The 19442-nt window shown below is 42.2% G+C and overlaps 1 protein-coding gene across 13 annotated transcripts in view; it reads right to left on the bottom strand.

Moving 5' to 3' along the window:
• adgrg7.1 (adhesion G protein-coupled receptor G7, tandem duplicate 1) overlaps positions 1-19442 on the bottom strand; it is a 130757-nt gene that overhangs the window by 12780 nt on the left and 98535 nt on the right. Inside the window, exons 2-16 of one of the 13 annotated variants that reach the window (XM_052499768.1) lie at positions 17170-19263; positions 15238-15342; positions 15033-15142; positions 14396-14536; positions 14183-14268; positions 13778-13911; positions 13506-13619; positions 12834-13003; positions 12222-12374; positions 11953-12065; positions 10986-11317; positions 10753-10834; positions 10114-10263; positions 9657-9816; positions 8880-9419 (exon numbers count right to left, since the gene is read on the bottom strand). The exons of 5 other annotated variants lie outside the window; for them this stretch is intronic. In XM_052499768.1, coding sequence (XP_052355728.1) covers positions 9213-9419; positions 9657-9816; positions 10114-10263; positions 10753-10834; positions 10986-11317; positions 11953-12065; positions 12222-12374; positions 12834-13003; positions 13506-13619; positions 13778-13911; positions 14183-14268; positions 14396-14536; positions 15033-15142; positions 15238-15342; positions 17170-19263 — 4151 coding nt within the window. In that variant the 3' untranslated portion in view covers positions 8880-9212. Of the gene's footprint in view, positions 1-8879; positions 9420-9656; positions 9817-10113; positions 10264-10752; positions 10835-10985; positions 11318-11952; positions 12066-12221; positions 12375-12833; positions 13004-13505; positions 13620-13777; positions 13912-14182; positions 14269-14395; positions 14537-15032; positions 15143-15237; positions 15343-17169; positions 19264-19442 lie in introns of those variants that run through there. 7 more of the 13 variants (XM_052499769.1, XM_052499767.1, XM_052499766.1 and 4 more) reach the window with 7 other exon arrangements.

The raw sequence follows: 19442 nt of genomic DNA, 5'->3' as shown, positions 1-19442 counted from the left end.
CTGACCACTGCTCTTGTCTTCTCTGAACCCTTTCCCTGTTCCTTTACAGTTCTGGATGGCTCCTCTCATTAAGGCCACATCATGCCCTGACCTAATCATGGGTATGTCCCAATAATATCGTCTTCCTCCTGAAACCATTCACTACTTCACCCACATATCTAAAAGCATTCATACATTTTTAAGATTGATAAGATAGTCTAGCCATCTATCTGAAATTGTAGTAATGGTTGAATTACCGACTGGGGAGCCCTAATTGATTTTGAAAGAAACTCTCACTCAGATATCATAATAAAAACTGCAAACATTTCTCTCCACCCTACGGCAACATGTGTACTGTGGAATCGCAAGAAATTAGTTGTTAAAGTGTAAACATTTTCTCTGCACCCCATGGCAAAATTATTAGATTTGCATGGTGGGTGGGGATAGAATATTCCACTTAAGGCCCCCAAAAGGCTAGCGTCGGCTTTGACTGCATGTGTGGATGCTAATACCCTACTGATGAGTTAAGATTTTTGTGGTCCCCACCCCCATCAGAGTTGTCCATCACTAGTCTAGTGGGAGTTTCTACCATATTTATTATTACAGTCATTTCCTTTCAAATCAGTGAACAAGTGCCTACTTGTGGAGGAAGGAGAGATATTTGGAACGTATGTCTAAGACTAGAGGTACAGTAACTAGCATACTATCTGTTGGGGGACAGATTATAGCAGCCAGCTCCATAGATCAGGATGAGATATAAGAGGATGGGTTTCTAAAGGCAGCAGGACAGATTATGGCAGCCAGCTCCATAGATCAGGATGAGATATAAGAGGATGGGATTCTAAAGGCAGCAGGACAGATTATGGCAGCCAGCTCCATAGGTCAGGATGAGATATAAGAGGATGGGTCTCTAAAGGCAGCAGGACAGATTATAGCAGCCAGCTCCATAGATCAGGATGAGATATAAGAGGATGGGTCTCTAAAGGCAGCAGGACAGATTATAGCAGCCAGCTCCATAGATCAGGATGAGATATAAGAGGATGGGTCTCTAAAGGCAGCAGGACAGATTATAGCAGCCAGCTCCTAGATCAGGATGAGATATAAGAGGATGGGTCTCTAAAGGCAGCAGGACAGATTATGGCAGCCAGCTCCATAGATCAGGATGAGATATAAGAGGATGGGTCTCTAAAGACAGCAGGACAGATTATGGCAGCCAGCTCCATAGATCAGGATGAGATATAAGAGGATGGGTCTCTAAAGGCAGCAGGACAGATTATAGCAGCCAGCTCCATAGGTCAGGATGAGATATAAGAGGATGGGTCTCTAAAGGCAGCAGGACAGATTATGGCAGCCAGCTCCATAGATCAGGATGAGATATAAGAGGATGGGATTCTAAAGGCAGCAGGACAGATTATGGCAGCCAACTCCATAGATCAGGATGAGATATAAGAGGATGGGTCTCTAAAGGCAGCAGGACAGATTATAGCAGCCAGCTCCATAGATCAGGATGAGATATAAGAGGATGGGTCTCTAAAGGCAGCAGAACAGATTATGGCAGCCAGCTCCATAGATCAGGATGAGATATAAGAGGATGGGATTCTAAAGGCAGCAGGACAGATTATGGCAGCCAACTCCATAGATCAGGATGAGATATAAGAGGATGGGTTTCTAAAGGCAGCAGGACAGATTATAGCAGCCAGCTCCATAGATCAGGATGAGATATAAGAGGATGGGTCTCTAAAGGCAGCAGAACAGATTATGGCAGCCAGCTCCATAGGTCAGGATGAGATATGAAGAGGATGGGTCTCTAAAGGCAGCAGGACAGATTATAGCAGCCAGCTCCATAGATCAGGATGAGATATAAGAGGATGGGTCTCTAAAGGCAGCAGGACAGATTATGGCAGCCAGCTCCATAGATCAGGATGAGATATAAGAGGATGGGTCTCTAAAGGCAGCAGGACAGATTATAGCAGCCAGCTCCATAGATCAGGATGAGATATAAGAGGATGGGTCTCTAAAGGCAGCAGGACAGATTATGGAAGCCAGCTCCATAGGTCAGGATGAGATATGAAGAGGATGTGTTTCTAAAGGCAGCAGAACAGGTCAACATTAAACCCTGAAGTCTCAGACAACTCAAGTCTTAATCTGTCCACAGGCTCCAGAGCCAGGAGATGAGATAATGGAGGTGAGGGTTTACCAGGAAAACAACAGGACAGCCTCCTGAGTGGTATAAAGGATTCCAATTAGTCCTACAACTATCAACTAGGGATGGTGAGAGGGGGGCCACCGTGGCGGTACAGCTGCTGGGCCACCGGAAACATCTACATACCCCCGTAAATGAGCTGCGCTATGCAGAAGAGGCCGGCACTGATCATGGAGATCACCAGGTAGCTGATGTTGTTTTTGGGCAGGGCCATGAAGCTGAAGAGGGAGGGGATGATACTGAGCAGGTAGGGGTACTCCCACTGGTAGGGAGCAGTTACCACACTGTGGGACACCAGGTTCAGCTGGCTCACTGTCACCTGGGCAGCTAAGAGGAGACAGATCATGTGCACATTAAAAGGGCTGATGTGCAATGCCAGCCCTTCTCTCACTGTTTCCAGTCAGTGTACATCCTGTGAACCCTCCGCTAATGTCACACATGAGGGATGGTTCACACACAACAGCTCACTGAAGTGTGATGACTTACTCAACTCTAACCAACATGCAAAATAAACGTATACAGTCTGTCTCTATGTGCATTCCAACCAGGTGCATGGCACTAATGAAGGCTCAAATGCTGAACTCATTGTTTTTTATTAAAAAAAACACTTTTTATTGAACTGTCACTTCTGTAGCTCAGTTGGTAGAGCATGGCGCTTGTAACGCCAGGGTAGTGGGTTCGATCCCCAGGACCACCCATACGTAGAATGTATGCACACATGACTGACTGTAAGTCGCTTTGGATAAATGCGTCTGCTAAATGGCATATATTATTATTATTTTCCCTAAAATAGTGGGCAAAATGTATAGCAGTTCTCTTAGAATGTACACCTAAATGAACCTCATGAAACAAATGAACCTTGAATGATTGAAATTAGACATACATAAGTGACAGTGAATATGCTCAAAGTGTTTTCATAAACATCTTTATTTATCTGCACAATAATGAGGAAGACTGGTGAACAGTTTGGATGGACGTTCCACTGCCATAAGAAATCCTCATTTAGAGGAAGAGTTTGGCGCCACCACATGGCAGTGGAAGGTAGACACAGAAAACTCCACGTCAAAATCAAATCATAATCTATTTGTCACATGCTTTGTAAACAAATGTTGTAGACTAACAGTGAACTGCGTACATATGGGTCCTTTTCCAACAATGCAGAGGTAAATATCAAACATAGAAATAGTGACAGAAGGAATAAATACACAGTGTCATGCATATTTGGGGGTGGCAGCGTAGCCTAGTGGTTAGAGCGTTGGACTAGTAACTGCAAGGTTACAAGTTCAAATCCCTGAGCTGAAAAGGTACAAATCTGTCGTTCTGCATCTAAACAAGGCAGTTAACCCAAATAAGAATTTGTTCTGAACTGACTTGCCTAGTTAAATAAAGGTAAAATAAATATTTAAATGAGACTTGCATCCCTCTGCTGGCTTGCCTCTGAAGCTAAGCAGGGTTGGTCCCTGGATGGAAGACCAGATGCTTGCATCCCTCTGCTGTTAGAGGGCCTCCAGTAGGAGGCACCCTCTGGTCTAAATATCCCAGGGTAATGATTGGGGACATTGCCCTGTGTTGGGTGTTGTCTTTCAGATGGGATGTTAAATGGGGGTCCTGACTCTCTGTGGTCACTAAAGATCCCATGGCACTTATCATAAGAGGAGGGGTGGTAACCTGAATACCCAATCTGGCTCTCATACTGTCATAGTCATCCCCAGCTTACAATTGGCTCATTCATCTCCTCTCCCCTGTAACTATTCCCCAGGTTGTTGCTGTAAATGAGAATGTTGTCTCAGTCAACTTAACTGGTCAAATAAAGGTTAATGGCTAATGGTGTTAATGTGATTACACTGCTGGGTACCTAAGGAGTAGGGTTGCAAAATTCTGGGGACTTTCAATAAATTCCCTGTTTTTCCAGGGATTCTGGATTTCCTGCTCATTCCCCCAACCAGGATTCTGGGAAAACAATGTAATTTATTGAAAGTTCCTGGAATTTTGCAACCGTACTAAGGAGATATCCTATCTGTCATATATAGTGACAATATTGAGGTAGAGAATAACTAAATCATATGTAAATAAATCACATGTAAATAAATCATATGTAAATAAGAATTTGTATAAACTGTACATCAGACTTTGTTTAAGGAGCACAACGCAGATATACAGTACAGTGTGAGCATCATCATTCCTGGTGACATCAATATCACACCCCTTGAGGTCACAGCTACATTACCATCAACATCAACTCTCCATAATATAATATCACAGTCATCCTTTGGACAAAACGTATTGAAATACATCTATTGTAATCTTGTTTTTCCTAGCTCTAGTTTAGGCTAGAAGCGATTGGATACACCATGACCGGATCCGGCCCGTGAGCCCATTCAATCCGGCTCAGATTTATACCCCACAATGCCAGAGGTCTCTTCACAATGACCTATTCCAAAACAGACTATGGGAGGCGCACAGTATTACATAGAGCCATGACTACATGGAACTCTATTCCACATCAGGTAACTGATTCAAGCAATAGAATAAGAAAAACAGATGTAAATAAACCTTATGTAACAGCTGGGACTGTACAGACACACACACACACACACACACACACACACACACACACACACACACACACACACACACACACACACACACACACACACACACACACACACACACACACACACACACACACACACACACACAAACTCTAGCTCACACACTCTATACACATGTACATTGTAATATTGGTGTATGGTGGTATTATACATTTTGCATTGTATATACAGTGGGGAGAACAAGTATTTGATACACTGACGATTTTGCAAGTTTTCCTACTTACAAAGCATGTAGAGGTCTGTAATTTTTATCATAGGTACACTTCAACTGTGAGAGACGGAATCTAAAACAAAAATCCAGAAAATCACATTGTATGATTTTTAAGTAATTAAGTAATTAATTAGCATTTTATTGCATGACATAAATATTTGATACATCAGAAGAGCAGAACTTAATATTTGGTACAGAAACCTTTGTTTGCAATTACAGAGATCATACGTTTCCTGTAGTTCTTGACCAGGTTTGCACACACTGCAAACCAGGGATTTTGGTCCACTCCTCCATACAGACCTTCTCCAGATCCTTCAGGTTTCGGGGCTGTCGCTGGGCAAAATGGACTTTCAGCTCCCTCCAAAGATTTTCTATTGGGTTCAGGTCTGGAGACTGGCTAGGCCACTCCAGGACCTTGTGATGCTTCTTACGAAGCCACTCCTTAGTTGCTGTAGCTGTGCGTTTCAGGTCGTGGTCATGCTGGAAGACCCAGCAACGATCCATCTCCAATGCTCTTACTGAGGGAAGGAGGTTGTTGGCCAAAATCTTGCGATACTTGGCCCCATCCATCCTCCCCTCAATAGGTGCAGTTGTCCTGTCCCCTTTGCAGAAAAGCATCCCCAAAGAATGATGTTTCCACACTTCAAGGTTGGGAGGGTGTTCTTGGGGTTGTACTCATCCTTCTTCTTCCTCCAAACATGGCAAGTTGGAGTTTAGACCAAAAAGCTCTATTTTTGTCTCATCAGACCACATTAACTTCTCCCATTCCTCCTCTGGATCATCCAGCTGGTCATTGGCAAACTTCAGACGGGCCTGGACATGCACTGGCTTTAGCAGGGGGACCTTGCGTGCACTGCAGGATTTACTCCATGATGGCGTAATGTGTTACTAATGATTTTCTTTGAGACTGTGGTCCCAGCTCTCTTCAGGTCATTGACCAGGTCCTGCCGTGTAGTTCTGGGCTGATCCCTCATCTTCCCCATGATCATTGATGCCCCACAAGGTGAGATCTTGCATGGAGCCCCAGACAAAGGGTGATTGATCGTCATCTTGAACTTCTTCCATTATCTAATAATTGCGCCAACAGTTGTTCGGAATTCTTACTTGGTTGGTGGGTGATCAAATACTTATGTCATGCAATAAAATGCTAATTCATTACTTAAAAATCATACAATGTGATTTTCTGGATTTTTGTTTTAGATTCCGTCTAAAAAATGCAAAATCGGCAGTGTATCAAATACTTGTTCTCTCCAATGTATGTAGTGGTGTAATAATGTTGTATGATGTACTGTTTTATATTTTGTTTTATGTGTAATGTAAGTGTCTTAATGTGTTAGGATCCCTAATAAATACAAATATATTTATTTAAATATATACATTGCAATTCTTCTCAAATAAGTGACAGTTCATGTGCAAAGGATTAGCATTTAAATTAAAATAATTATCAACTGTGTGTAGTGAATCCATTTAGTCTTTCCCGCTCTTTCTCAGTCCCCACCCATTTCCCAAAGCCTTCATATCGGCTTTGTCCGCCAGGAACTTTTTCTTTGTATCATGTAGTAACCCAAATATCTACTGTTTGTTTGTTATGTATTCTGTGTGATTATTTAGTTAGTTAATTAATAAATAATGAAGCCAACTCGTATATCGCTGATTCATGATTTAGGCTAGGAATTGTGACGTTCAGTAATGAGAACTGATGAGGTAATAATAATTAATTAATAGAAGACTGTAATTGATCAGATATTAAATTATCTGAAGAGTTATATTCGGAAAATTTTAATTCAGTAAATCTCAACATTTTCCGTGGTGCCCTGACTTCCTAGTTAATTAATGTTTACATGATTAGTTTAATCACATAATAATTCAACCTAGAGAACTGATTTGATATAAATAAGTAACCTGGAGGCCAGGTCATCTGATGCAGCACTCCATCACACTCCTTGGTCAAATAGCCCTTACACAGCCTGGAGTTGTGTTGCGTCATTGTCCTGTTGAAAAACAAATGATAGTCCCACTAAGCCCAAACCAGATGGGATGGCGTATCGCTACAGAATGCTGTGGTAGCCATGCTGGTTAGGTGTCCCTTGAATTCTAAATAAACCACTGTTAGTGTCACCAGCAAAGCACCCAAACACCATCACACCTCCTCCATTCTTCACGGTGGGAACCATACATGCAGAGATCATCCATTCACCTACTCTGCATCTCACAAAGACACAGTGCTTTGACACAGTGCAAAATCTCAAATTTGAACTCATCAGACCAACGGACAGATTAAGCGGTCTAATGTCCATTGCTCGTGTTTCTTGGCCCAAGCAAGTCTCTTCTTCTTATTGGTGTCCAGAACAGTTGATGTTGAGACGTGTCTGTTACTTGAACTCTATGAAGCATTTATTTGGGCTGCAATTTCTGAGGCTGGTAACTCTAATGAACTTCTTCGCTGCAGCAGAGGTAACTCTGCGTCTTCCTTTCCTGTGGCGGTCCTCATGAGAGCCGGTTTCGACATAGCGCTTGATGGTTTTTGCGACTGCACTTCAAGAAACTTTCCAGATTGACTGACCTTCATGTCTTATAGTAATGATGGGCTGTCGTTTCTCTTTGCTTATTTGAGCAGTTCTTGCCATAATAGGGACTTGGTCTTTTACTATGTAGGGCTATATTCTGTATACCACCCCTACCTTGTCACAACACAACTGATTGGCTCAAATCCATTAAGAAGGAAAGAAATTCAACAAATGTGCTTTTAAGAAGGCACACCTGTTAATTTAAATGCATTCCAGGTGACTATGAAGTTGGTTTTGAGAATGCCAAGAGTATGCAAAGCTATCATCAATGCAAAGGGTGGCTACTTTTAAGAATCTCAAATATAAAATATATTTTGTTTAACACTTTTTTGGTTACTACATGATTCCATATGTGTTATTTCATAGTTTTGCTGTCATCGCTATTATTCCACAATACAGAAAATAGTCCAAATAAAGAAACGCTTGAATGAGACAGTGTGTCTGTATATACAGTACCATTCAAAAGTTTGGACACACCAACACATTCAAAAATAATATATAGATTTTTTTTTACTATTTTGGAATCAATATCCTTTTTGCTCCTTGTTCACTTTGCTGTGCTCTCTCATGACCTGATGAAGTGGATGAAACAGGAGCCCTGGGTGAGATGTTTCAGCTTTCTCCTTGCTTGCTACAGTCAGTATTTGGTCATGCCGCACCTGAATTTTCCATCAGTCAGACCTGCGTGGCAGGAGGAGAGCATGTGCTTCAGATTGGCTGGTCGTCCACATAGTGTACAGCTGTCTGGGCTGTCTGCCAACCCCCACGTGAGAATGGTAGTTGCTGTTGGAAAAACATTGTACACAGAGCAAAGCAGAAACTTAATCCGCTGCCCTTCCATGTTCCGGGTGAGTGACCTCTTTCTCACGCTCCCCCAGCATGTCCATCTGCTGTGTTTTTTCACGGCTACAACTCTGACATGCCTTTATTCTTCCTCAGCCTTTCATACCTCCATCTGCACCACAGCACTTTTTGGAATATGCCTTCTTCCAGCTTGACCTGGTTGTGCATCCCAGACTCAGCCTGTCTTGGTTTACCGACCCAACAATGTCACCGTGTTGCAGCTGTTCCTCCACCTCCCTGAGCGCTCCGCTGGTTGACCACTTGCGACCACTGACCTCAATCTCTGCCTGGCGAACCCGCTCATCCTTGCTGTCCCGCAGCATCATAGGCTGATGTGCTTTTGTTGACTTATAGTCCTCTACCACAGATGTAACTGGCAGCTGCAGCTTGCAGTCTAAATCTATTTTCTGAGATATTGTGTAAAATAATGTTCTCTCGCTATGTCTACTGAAACAAACATCCGCTTAAAGAGAATAATCACAGATTTATTTAAAACAGTAACATTTTAGAAAGAACAAATATTCAGGATATACAGCATTTGTGTCGAAAAAAAATCATTGAGGGAGGCACAGTGATGCCGAAACGTTGGTAAATACCCATTAAATTGTTGGGAGATTATGCATGCAGTGTGCGACTTCCTTTATTTTGATAGTTCATTGGACAACACAACTTCTAAGGGAATTCACTGTGAATATACGTCGATACAAAATGTTGTGTGTATTATACTGTATATTATAGGACAATAGTGGAGGTATATGAGATATTTTACAACAGAGGTTGAACTTGCAGCCCATCAGTTAGATGTCTGTGGAACAAGGTGAAAATGACAGATCAGTGTCCTGTTGTGTGTATGATTCTACGTTATCACTGTGCTCGCCTCGACATAGACTGAACTTCCTAGTGTGAAGAGGGATCCCAAAACTAGAGATAGATTTCAAAGTACTTGACATCTTTTTCTTGACAATTGCTGTTCTTGCTGTGAACAGAATGAAAATCTGCAATCCCTGTGGAGTGAAAACACAAAGACGTTATCAAGTATTTTCAGGAACACACAAGGACAAACAAAAGGTAGCATTTCCATAAAGAGCAGCTCAATTTATTTATGTTTACTAGGTGTCTAATTTTCAATCATGTCTGGATTCTGTGGTACAATAGTACAGTATTTCTAGTTGACATTTGATTCATTCAGCAGACGCTCTTATCCAGAGTGACTTACAGTAGTGAGTGCATACATTTACTACCTGAGTGGTGGTGAGAACACAGAAGGAGATGTTGAGTATGGTGTACATGGTCTGGTTCTGGGTAATGAGCAACAGATAGCCCAGGATCCAGGAGAGACCGAGCACCACAGCCAGAGAGAAGCTACTGAGGAACTTCTTCTTCATTGATGTGTCTCTTGTACTGGGAAACATAACCAACATACTTAGACTGCTGTAATAGACTGCTGTAATGCTGTGGTATAAGAACATTTGGCTTCCAATGGGTGAGTGGGTTACAGCATGGTGCTCATTAAATTTGATGATTTGATTACTAGTGACTAAATTAATAATAATAAAATAATACATTTAATTTTTCACAAGCTTTAAATTGAAAGACAAAAAAAATGTACAAGCTTGTTAGTAGGCATTTAAATCCAAACTGATCTTTGTGACTACAACTTTCTACTTTGTGCCCCCCAAATGCCCCCATTAATATTACCTAGTTAAATGTGGGTTGGTCTTAACTGCAAAACAAAGCAACACCACTGTGTTGAAGATAAGCATGAACGCCACAGGGACCAGAAACCCCCAAAACATTGGCAGCTTGAAGTCAAAGTTCCCCTTTGGATCGAGGGCAGCAAGCCAGCAACTGACAGGTCAAATGAATGAGTTAGAGAGTGGGACTGTGGGACAGACAAAACAGGATGCCAGCGATTTGAATAATGTGGTATAAAGTTAACATGGTGGGTGGCATAATTAAACAAGAAACCTTTGAACAAAATTGATAATTAAAATAATAATAATGTTTGAACTTTTTATTTTTCTTGGCCAATTATTAGCATGCATTATAAACATGCATATGAACATTGATCAGGATAACATTTTACAGCATGAGTTTTATAAAGCAATTGCACCGTTTTAATTTAAATTCAACCTATTATAAGATAACCACAGAAGAGGAAGTAAATTGCAGTACAGCACAGCACTCAGGTGTAGTAGTATAGTACAGTAAAGTATAGCATAGTATAGTACAATACAGTACAGAGAAGTAAGACAGTAGTAGTATAGTATAATACAGTATAGTACAATACAGTACAGAGAAGTAATACAGAATGAGTATAGTACAGTATTGACTCACAATTCCTCCTGCCTGTATCCCAGTGGATCATCCACTCTGTAACTAATTCCTAAGGTGAGGGACACCACAACTGCAGGCAGTCCTAAAAGACAGAATGATGTTGTTATTTCCTGGTAGATTTGCATGCAGCCATATACAGAGTATATATATATACCACACATACATCCTCTAAAGACATAACATCGAAGCTTCTGAAACTACTAAATACTTGATGTTTCTCCATGCTGTCCTACCCCATCCGATGGCCACGGTATAGGCTGTGAAGTGTGATGGGCTGGTGGCCAGGCTGTTTCTGATCATTAGGAAGACATGTGTGGCGTACAGCGTGTTCCAGGTGAACGTCCCCAACAGGAAGTACTGCAGCAGGACTGCCACTGCAGTACAGGGCCCTCTGTCCTGCTCTGTGTGTGTGTCAGACGGGGGGAGAATGTTGTCCTCCTGTATTTTAGGTTTGCCCAGCTGTTTATGAGGGTTGTCCACTCCCAACATGAAGAGGAGGGTGAAGATCAGGAGACACATGCAGACGCTCACTAAGAGGACCGTTGGGTTGGTTTTGCGTGATTTCCTAGGGACAGGTGATAGACAACACTATGTTAGGGAAGTTATATGTGTAGCTATGGATGTGTTGGTTCATTAATAGTGAGTTTTATAATGGTTTCACCTATCAAGTCCTGTTGGATCAATGGGCTTCTTTACACCATTGAGAAGCACCCAATATGTTTTATTGGTTCTGGATCCCTGTAGGATCTTACCTGGTCACCATCTGGAATGTTATTGTATATTTTGAATTGGTTCTGGATCCCTGTAGGATCTTACCTGGTCACCATCTGGAATGTTATTGTATATTTTTAATTGATTCTGGAACCCTGTAGAATCTTACCTGGGCACCATCTGGAATGTTATTGTATATTTTTAATTGGTTCTGGAACCCTGTAGAATCTTACCTGGTCACCATCTGGAATGTTATTGTATATTTTTAATTGGTTCTGGAACCCTGTAGGATCTTACCTGGTCACCATCTGGAATGTTATTGTATATTTTTAATTGGTTCTGGAACCCTGTAGAATCTTACCTGGTCATCATCTGGAATGTTATTGTATATTTTTAATTGGTTCTGGAACCCTGTAGGATCTTACCTGGTCACCATCTGGAATGTTACTGTATATTTTTAATTGGTTCTGGAACCCTGTAGGATCTTACCTGGTTGTGATCTGGAATGTTATTGTTAAACTCAACCCTATGATGGACATGGAGCATCCCAATGTGGTGATCCAGTTTAGCGCTTCAGCGTATTTAAAATCCCTCTTGAACGACTGTAGAAAGAACATTAAAAAGTACATTTCAACACTAAGTTTCTGTCACAGTCATATAGAAAGTCATTGCCTCATGTGTCTGGATCCTGCTAATGATGTATAAGATATGTCAGAGTGTGGTCAGTAAAAGGGAGATGAAGGCAGCTAGCTACTCACCATCAGCACAGCGAAGTTAGTGGTGTGATTACAGAAACATCGCAGGCCGTCTGCTGAGTGGTTGACTTTGGAGCAGCCAAAGGTGCTCCAGTCTTTCAACGTGTAGTTCCATGACACGCAGGCAAAGTCATAGAGGGAGGTGTTGGGAACAGCCTGAGAAGAGAGAACAGACACAAACTCACTGTAAATCCTTCAGCAAAAGACATGCACTCACAGTATTCCTTATAAAAATAAATACATAAAAAGTCAATTATATAACAGGTCACTAATAAGCAAATGTGGGAAAGAAGAAATTACAATTATCATAAATCATATTGTATAGAATACAACATATACTTCCTTGTTCCTTATGGCGGATAAGCAACAATGGATAACTTAGATCAAGGGGAGGCAACCCTGGTCCTGGAGGGCCACAGGCACGTCATGTTTTTGATTTAAACGACCTGGAAGACGAGGTGTGTTGACTTTAGGCAATCACTGAACTGATCAATTAGCTTAGTTGGTCAGATGTAGTGCCTAGAAATACCTGTGGCACTCCAGGAACTGTGCTGCCTATCCCCTGACTTAGAATTTGGACCACTATGTGTTTCCTGATTCCAAGATAAATCCTACTGTGGGCTTGAAGAGCATCTCAACATGTAACCCAGACACTTGTCCCAGGTTAGCAGAGATGACCCTTCTGCTGGTTCCTGAAGAAGCTCTGAAAGCCTTGGACCTGAAGAAACGGTCGTTTTGGTAGAGCACAAAACCAATGGAGTGGTTTGTGGTTTTACTATGCAAAACTGAGTGGAGAGAGAGAGAGACATCATTCAAACATTACATAGGCATAATGACATTTGAAATAGATATATTCCTTTAAAATCTTTGTGAGTGTGTAAACATCTGCTTCTAATGCCCATAAAACCCTTCAAATTGATGAGAGAGAGAGAGAGAGAGAGAGAGAGAGAGAGAGAGAGAGAGAGAGAGAGAGCAAAAGAAAGAGAGCAAAAGAAAGAGAGAGATTGTTCTTCATGTCAGGACTTCATATACATGAGTAGCATGACCTTGCCTTGTAGGCTTATTGTGGATATGACTTCTCAATAGTTTATTGACTAGCCAAATGACTTCTCAATAGTTTATTTATCCATATGTCATATGACTGAACTTTACTGGACAATCAATATTTTTGTCACTGCTAACATGATTTCTGAGACCAGAAAGAGCAGTTAAGCTCTCTGTGATATCGGTACAAGGAAAATTAAGCTTGAGTTTATACATTATGTTTGCATACCAACATTGACTCACCTGATGGGAATTTTATGACAATCTGGACATCGGTAGAACCTCCTTTGTCAACTATCAGTTCAGAGGTATTGGTGTTGAGATGAATTATGTTGGCCACAAAATTACCAGATCTTCCTGGAGAAGGAGATAAATATGAGATACAATCCATACCAAACCTTACTGACCAGCAGAGGAAACATTTAAAAAACAAGACGATTTACCCAGTCTGTCAACACAGATATAAACTTTCACTTTAAATGCCAGTATGTAGGTTCACTAGCAGTCTCACCCACCAGTCAGAGCAGTAAACTGGATCCCTACTGAGTCACTTGGTACTTGGACAGACTGGACTGCCAGGTTGGGCTGAACCACCAATGACACATTATTGTACTGGTCCAGGGAAAACTTCTCCAGGGTCTCTGTGAGGCTGGGAGAGAAACACAGAAAAACATTAGTGTACATGCACCCCTACAAACACACACTGAGGCACACGTACACACATAAACTCAAATATATGCAGAAACACACACCACCACACACACACGCTCACACACACACACACACACACACACACACACACACACACACACACACACACACACACACACACACACACACACACACACACACACACACACACACACACACACACACACACACACACACACACACACACACACACACACACACTCCTGTACTTTTGGACAGCGTCTCTCTCCTGTGTACTCTCCTCACTTGAATTCAGCAGCTGACTGATGGTGGTTACAGCTGCCACTGCGATGTCCTGCAACATGATCAAAACCAGGGGATGAACCTCAGGTGTTCAAATCAAATTTCAACTTCAGTAACAACCTCACGTTTCTCTCCAGAACATGTCATAGTTCCCGACTTGATTTCAAAACATGTTATACCTCTGTGATATTTGCAGACTGAAGCAGTGTGTTAGCTATCTGAGCTGCTGTGGTGATGTCAGCTGACAGCCGCTCTGGTTGGGAGGTCAGGATCTGAGTACTCAATGCCAACTGTAGTAAATCACCTGAATTGCTGGAGATCTGAACAGGGAGAGACAAGGATTTTTATTTATTATATTTTTTAAATTGTTTTTCAACAAAATATTGTATAAGTGGCAGCAACATGCTAAACTGTGAGTACATTTGGATATTATAGTTGCCAGTACTAACTATGTGGCTCAGTTAGTTGAGCATGGCCCTTGCAATACCAGGGTTGTGGGTTCAATGACTACAGGAGACCAGTATGAAAATGTATGCACTCATTACCGTAAGTTGCTTTGGATAAAAACATCTTCTAATTGTAAAAATAAAATGTGATATCAAACACAAAACATAAAAAAGAATGTTCCTCATCAACTGTTAAGCAGAATAAAGGAACAGAATACATGATCTGAAGGTAAAAGCCAGTTGTTTACTGATCTTCAAACTGTAAGATCCAGTCCTCATAATGATGACAGTAACTGACCTGAAGAAAGAAGAATGCTAAATCAAGACTGGTCATAAATCAGGATAATAAAAAATATGCTTATTGACTTACATTTCCTAGAATGTCACCGAGGGTAAATTCACACTGCAGTTCATGAGGAGGACCAAACATCAGAGAGCCAGTGTCATTCAAACATCTTGCTGAGGCTTTTGGTAAACCAGCTGGAGGAACCAAGATGAACAGATACTCAAGGCTTTGTGTTACCTAATACAACATTAATTAGGACTGTAATATTAGGTGAATAAAAGTAACATACCACTGGTTGTCTTCTCATCACATGACTCTTCAGAATAAGCAGACCAGCCAACCACTGTTCTTGGGAAGGAGAATCCATCCTTGATGGCTGAATTGCAGAAATTCCCTATTGGAGTAGAATGTATTTTAAGTAAAATGCGTTTCAACATGGAATGCAAACATGAAATGTACATTCTGAATGTGAGATCCAGGGAATATTGTTGTGGATTCAATGTGAGTTCCAGGGTTAGGAATGTTTTATATTTTTTATTTAACCTTTATTAAACTAGGCAAGTCAGTTAAGAACAAATTCTTATTTTCGATGACGGCTTAGGAACAGTGGGTTAACTGCCTTGTTCAGGGGCAGAAGTACAGATTCTTACCTTGTCAGCTCGGGGATTCGGTTACTAGATCAACGCTATAACCACTAGGCTACCTGCCGTGAGAACCAGGGTTACGTATAGTAATGTATTGATGTTTACTCTGAATGTGAGATCCAGGTTTAGGTATAGTAATGTAGTGGTGTGTACTGTGAATGGTAGATCCAGGGTTAGGTATAGTAGTGTGGTATTGTGGAGGAGTCTGAATGGTAGATCCAAGGATAGGTATAGTAGTGTAGTGGTGTGTACTGTGAATGGTAGATCTAGGGTTAGGTATAGTAATGTAGTGGTGTGTACTGTGAATGGTAGATCCAGGGTTAGGTATAGTAGTGTAGTATTGTGGAGTGGAGTCTGAATGGTAGATCCAGGGTTAGGTATAGTAGTGTGGTATTGTGGAGGAGTCTGAATGGTAGATCCAGGGTTAGGTATAGTAGTGTGGTATTGTGGAGGAGTCTGAATGGTAGATCCAGGGTTAGGTATAGTAGTGTAGTATTATGGAGTGGAGTCTGAATGGTAGATCCAGGGTTAGGTATGGTAGTGTAGCATTGTGAAGGAGTCTGAATGGTAGATCCAGGGTTAGGTATAGTAGTGTAGTATTGTGGAGGAGTCTGAATGGTAGATCCAGGGTTAGGTATAGTAGTGTAGTATTGTGGAGGAGTCTGAATGGTAGATCCAGGGTTAGGTAGAGTAGTGTAGTATTGTGGAGGAGTCTGAATGGTAGATCTAGGGTTAGGTATAGTAGTGTAGTATTGTGGAGGAGTCTGAATGGTAGATCCAGGGTTAGGTATAGTAATGTAGTATTGCGGAGGAGTCTGAATGGTAGATCCAGGGTTAGGTATAGTAGTGTAGTATTGCTGAGGAGTCTGAATGGTAGATCCAGGGTTAGGTATAGTAGTGTAGTATTGTGGAGGAGTCTGAATGGTAGAGCCAGGGTTAGGTATAGTAGTGTAGTATTGCGGAGGAGTCTGAATGGTAGATCCAGGGTTAGGTATAGTAGTGTAGTATTGTGGAGGAGTCTGAATGGTAGAGCCAGGGTTAGGTATAGTAGTGTAGTATTGCGGAGGAGTCTGAATGGTAGATCCAGGGTTAGGTATAGTAGTGTAGTATTGTGGAGGAGTCTGAATGGTAGATCCAGGGTTAGGTATAGTAGTGTAGTATTGCGGAGGAGTCTGAATGGTAGATCCAGGGTTAGGTATAGTAGTGTAGTATTGCGGAGGAGTCTGAATGGTAGATCCAGGGTTAGGTATAGTAGTGTAGTATTGCGGAGGAGTCTGAATGGTAGATCCAGGGTTAGGTATAGTAGTGTAGTATTGCGGAGGAGTCTGAATGGTAGATCCAGGGTTAGGTATAGTAGTGTAATATTGTGGAGGAGTCTGAATGGTAGATCCAGGGTTAGGTATAGTAGTGTAGTATTGTGGAGGAGTCTGAATGGTAGATCCAGGGTTAGGTATAGTAGTGTAGTATTGTGGAGGAGTCTGAATGGTAGAGCCAGGGTTAGGTATAGTAGTGTAGTATTGTGGAGGAGTCTGAATGGTAGAGCCAGGGTTAGGTATAGTGTAAGTGTGTGGATGTACCCTCTGAACAGGTGTCTCCGGTCCACTCATCAGGACAGATACAGACTCCACTATGCAGCTCACCACCGTTGATACAGACCAGAGGAGGGATTGTGGTGGGAGAGTGGTTGGTGGAGGTGGTGGGAGAGGTGATGGTAGAGGTGGAGATGGTGGTGGAGGTGGTGGTAGAGGTGGTGGGGAGAGTGGTACTGGTTCCACCCACTGTTGTGCTTTGAAGGGAAGGATGTGTAATAGTTGGATTGCCGAAAGTTGGAAAGTCGGTAGTTGAAGGGTTGGCAGTTGGAAATTCCGTAGTTGGAGTTTCGGTTGCTGGAGTGTCGGTTGCTGGAGGAAGGTGGGTAGATGGAAGGTCGGTAGTTGGCGTATCAGTAGTTGGCATGTTGGTAGTTATAAAGTTAGTAGACAGAGAGTCAGTAGTTGGAAAGTCGATAGTTGGAAAGTCGTTTGATGGAAAGTCGGTTACTGGAGTGTCTATATTTGGAAAGTCGATAGTTGGAAAGTCAGTTGCTGGAGTGTCAGATGATGGACTGTTGTTTGCTTGAGAATCAATTGCTGGAATGTCAGTTACTGGACTGTCTGTAGTTGGAAGGTGGGTAGTTGGAGTGTCGGTTGTTGGAGTGTCGGTTGCTGGGGTATCTGTTGCTAGGCTGTCGGTAGTTGGAGTGTCGGTAGTTGGAAGGTGGGTAGATGGAAAGTCGGTAGTTGGCATGCCGGTAGTTGGTGTGTCAGTAGTTATAAAGTTGGTAGATGGTGAGTCAGTAGTTGGAAAGTCAGTAGTTGGAAAGTCAGTAGTTGGAAAGTCAGTAGTTGGAAAGTCGGTTACTGGAGTGTCGGTTACTGGAGTGTCTATATTTGGAAAGTTGATAGTTGGAAAGTCGGTAGTTGGAAAAACGGTAGTTGGCATGTCGGTAGTTGGTACGTTGGTAGTTGGCACGTTGGTAGTTGGCACGTTGGTAGTTGGCGTGTGAGTAGTTGGAAAGTTGGTTGTCGGAGTGTCGGTTGCTGGATTATTGGTTGCTGGATTGTTGTTTGCATGAGTATCGGTTGCTGGACTGTCGGTAGTTGACGTGTCGGTAGTTAGAAAGTTGGTAGATGGAGAGTCGGTAGTTGGAAAGTCAATAGTTGGAAAGTCGGTAGTTGGAAAGTCGATTACTGGAGTGTAGGATGCTGGATTGTTGTTTGCTTGAATATCGGTTACTGGAATGTCAGTTGTTGGAGTGTCGGTTGTTGGAGTGTCGGCAGTTGGAAAATCGGTAGTTGGAAGGTGGGTAGATAGAAAGTTGTTAGTTGGCGTGTCGGTAGTTGGAAAGTCAGTTACTAGAGTGTCTATATTTGGAAAGTCAGTAGTTGGAGAGTTGGTAGTTGGAGAGTTGGTAGTTGGAGAGTTGTTTGTTGGAGTGTCAGCTGTTGGTGTGCCGGTAGTTGGAAAGTTGGTTACTGGAGTGTCTATATTTAGAAAATCAGTAGTTAGAAAGTCGGTAGTCGGAAAGTCGGTAGTTTGAGTGTCGGTAATTGGAGTGTCGGCTGTTGGTGTGCCGGTAGTTGGAAAGTCGGTTACTGGAGTGTTTATATTTGGAAAGTCGGTAGTTGGAGTGTCGGTTGCTGGATTGTCAGATGCTGGATTGTTGCTTGCTTGAGTATTTGTTGCTGGACTGTCGGTTGTTGGGGTGTCGGTAGTTGGGGTGTCGGTTGCTGGATTGTCGGCATTTGGAGTGTTGGTAATTGGAGTGTCGGGAGTTGGAAATTCTGTAGTTGGAAAGTCGGTAGTTGGAAAGTCGGTAGTTGGAAAGTGGGCAGTTGGAAAGTGGGCAGTTGGAAAGTGGGCAGTTGGAGAACCGCTAGTTGGCATGTCGGTAGTTAGAAAGTCAGAAGTTGGGAAGTTGGTAGTTGGAGTGTCGGTAGTTGGAAAGTTGGTAATTGGAGTGTCTGTAATTGGAAAGTCGTTTGTTGGAAAGTATGTTGTTGGAGTGTCAGCAGTTGGTGTGTCAGTAGTTGCAGGGTCAGGGGTTAAAGGGTCATCAGTAGTTGGGGTAGTTATGTCAATGGTGGTTGGAATGGCAGATGATGTGCTGAGATCCCCCTGTGGAAAAGAGACTTTAAAAAAGATAATTAATTCAGTAAACCACATAAACAAGGGCACATAGTGTCAGTTGCTATAATCATAGGAGATGATCCATGCTGTTCCAGTTTCATTGTGTCTGCATCAGTGTAGAAAGGTTTTCTACTCTACTTTATGAGAGAAAGAAATCTTTAACACGGTTGACATTTGATAG

This window comes from Oncorhynchus keta, chromosome 37 (genome assembly GCF_023373465.1).
Source record: "Oncorhynchus keta strain PuntledgeMale-10-30-2019 chromosome 37, Oket_V2, whole genome shotgun sequence".
In the NCBI taxonomy this organism is placed as follows: Eukaryota; Metazoa; Chordata; class Actinopteri; order Salmoniformes; family Salmonidae; genus Oncorhynchus; species Oncorhynchus keta.
The sequence above is the reverse complement of the archived record's forward strand: the minus strand, read 5'-3'. Positions and strand labels throughout refer to the sequence as shown.